General features: G+C 45.9%; 1 protein-coding gene across 1 annotated transcript in view; it reads right to left on the reverse strand.

The window, feature by feature from the left end:
• BPIFA3 (BPI fold containing family A, member 3) overlaps window positions 1-2,164 on the reverse strand; it is a 9,008-nt gene extending 6,844 nt beyond the window's left edge. The window contains exon 1 of the mRNA XM_005879861.1: window positions 2,041-2,164. Within this exon, the coding sequence (XP_005879923.1) occupies window positions 2,041-2,164 (124 nt within the window). The remainder of the gene's footprint in view (window positions 1-2,040) is intronic.
• Between the last annotated feature and the right edge of the window lie 261 nt (window positions 2,165-2,425).

A 2,425-nucleotide genomic window follows, 5' to 3' on the forward strand; every position in this document is an offset into this window, starting at 1 on the left:
ATATATATATATATATATATTTCAGAGGAAAGGCAAGGGAGAGATAGAAACATCAATGATGAGAGAGAATCATCAATTGGTTGCCTCATGCACACCTCACACTGGGGATGGAGCCCATACCTGGGCATGTGCCCTGACCGGGAATCGAACCATGACCTCCTGGTTCATAGGTTGACACTCAACCACTGAGCCACACTGGCCAGGCTTTAATAAAACTAACTGAAATATATATATGGGCAAATAAAGAGAGAATAAATGTAAATCTTCTCACACCATGCCCAGAATAAACTGAGTGGAGCTCCCAGCAGGAAGGAATGAATTCCAAAAGGGAAGGGGATTTTAAAAGCTATGGACATGTTTAAGTTCTTCCTCTCTTGGCTCTAGACTCTCCTGCCCAGGATGGGTCCAGCTCTGACAAACCCCAGAGCTCACCATAGGACACATTTATTTCACTGTCTTGACCCTTCCTATGATCAGGACCCGTACTACAGGTTACTGCAGAGCTGCAGAAACCATTGTTATACTTCACCCTCCTTCCTCCAGGATCAGCTCCCAGACCCCTTTTCAGCTCCCCAGCTTTCTGCTGCCTATAAACTAAAGTTGTGTCTGGAGTCACAGATCTGGGTTCAAATCTTAGCTCTGTTAGCTCCCCGATTCTGGATTTCCTCATCTGTATAATACAGTGATGGCGAACCTATGACACGCGTGTCAGAGGTGACACGCGAACTCATTTTTTTTGGTTGATTTTTCTTTGTTAAATGGCATTTAAATATATAAAATAAATATCAAAAATATAAGTCTTTGTTTTACTATGGTTGCAAATATCAAAAAATTTCTATCTGTGACATGGCACCAGAGTTAAGTTAGGGTTTTTCAAAATGCTGACACGCTGAGCTCAAAAGGTTCGCCATCACTGGTATAATAGGAGCAGTAATAATACCCACTTCATGGAATTCTTTAAAAAAAATTTTTTTGATTTCAGAAAGGAATGGAGAGGGAGAGGGAGAGGGAGAAGGAGAGGGAGAGGGAGAGGGTGAGGCCCTAATCCAATAGGACTAGTGTCCTTACAAGAAGAGAAAGAGACCAGTGCATTCTCTCTCTCTGCAACACACAGAGGAAAGGCCATGTGAAGACACAGCAAGAAGGTGGCCATCTGCAAACTAGGAAGAAAGGTTTCACCAGAAACCAACCCTGTGGGCACCTTGATCTTGGATTTTCAATCTCCATAACTGTGAGAAAGTGTCTGTTGTTTTAGCCACTTGGCCTGTGGTATCTTGCTATGGCAGCCCAAGTAGGCTGGCACAGATGCATACTCTCCAGTGTTGGGAAACATGGAGAGACAGGTGTGCTTGTTTATTACTGGAGTTAGTGTAGGCTGGCACTGACATTCTACAGTGAAATCTGGCAATCTTTAGTTAAATTGAATTTTCATCTGCCATAGAGCCCAGCTCTTTGTCTTTGGGTATATCTCAGAGACATTCCCCTAGAGACACATGCAAGGATGTTCATCTCAGAGTAGTTTACAATGGTGGGGAGTTAGAGACAACTCAAGTGTCCATCCCTAGGGAAATGGCCAAGTGGTGGTGAAGTGGATGAATATCTGCGCCAGTCTGAAGCCACAGATGTCAACAGTGTTCAGTGAAACCAGTCAGAAGCAATGAGATCTATTGGGCAATATCATTATGTAAAGTAAAAACACTGCATGCTTTACAAAGATCTGGGCATATTTAAACTCATACACACTGCAGTGCCTGCCAAGAAAGAGGGAATGGGAGTGTGAATAAGAGGTAAAAAGGAAAATAACATAAAATCAAATCAAAGAGGGGCCTTGCCCTGACTCATGATAATGATAATGATAATGTGCTATGAATTGGTGCATGATCAAGTCAGCCTCAACTGTCCGTACTTGAGGTCTAAGAAAAAAGGAAGAAAAGAGGGTGAGTGACTGACCCAGTGCCATACAGCAAGTCAGTGGCGAGGCCCAGATGATGCCTTCCCCACCCGCCCTGTGACAACAGGCAGAGCATGGGCTTAGCTTACTTCTCACCAGGGTGGATTTGCTGTTTGCCTGGGCCTTGGCCAGGCCAGGCCAGGGCTGCTTGTGCAGTGCTGAGGGCAAGGACAGCAAACAGAGGAGGATCAGGAGCTTCCAAAATGGATGCATCTTGGATTCTGGGACCTGCAGGTGTCAAGAAGGGTCAGTTGGCTGTCGGGGTGGCCTTTGGGATAGGTGGACTCAAGGTTTTCTGCGAGAAGTTTTCATCAGAGTTAGCCCCCAGAATGCTGTGGGGGAGGTGTTGTGATGAGCTCTGGCAGCTGGTCACATGGTGAAGGCAGCAGGTAGAGCCTGGGGGGAGCCCAGGGCTCTAGCAGGGCCCTTGTTGCTTGGAGACGCCCACTAGAGCCCTCTGTTGGGTCATCCAGC

The sequence above is a fragment of the Myotis brandtii genome, unplaced genomic scaffold (genome assembly GCF_000412655.1).
Source record: "Myotis brandtii unplaced genomic scaffold, ASM41265v1 scaffold61, whole genome shotgun sequence".
In the NCBI taxonomy this organism is placed as follows: Eukaryota; Metazoa; Chordata; class Mammalia; order Chiroptera; family Vespertilionidae; genus Myotis; species Myotis brandtii.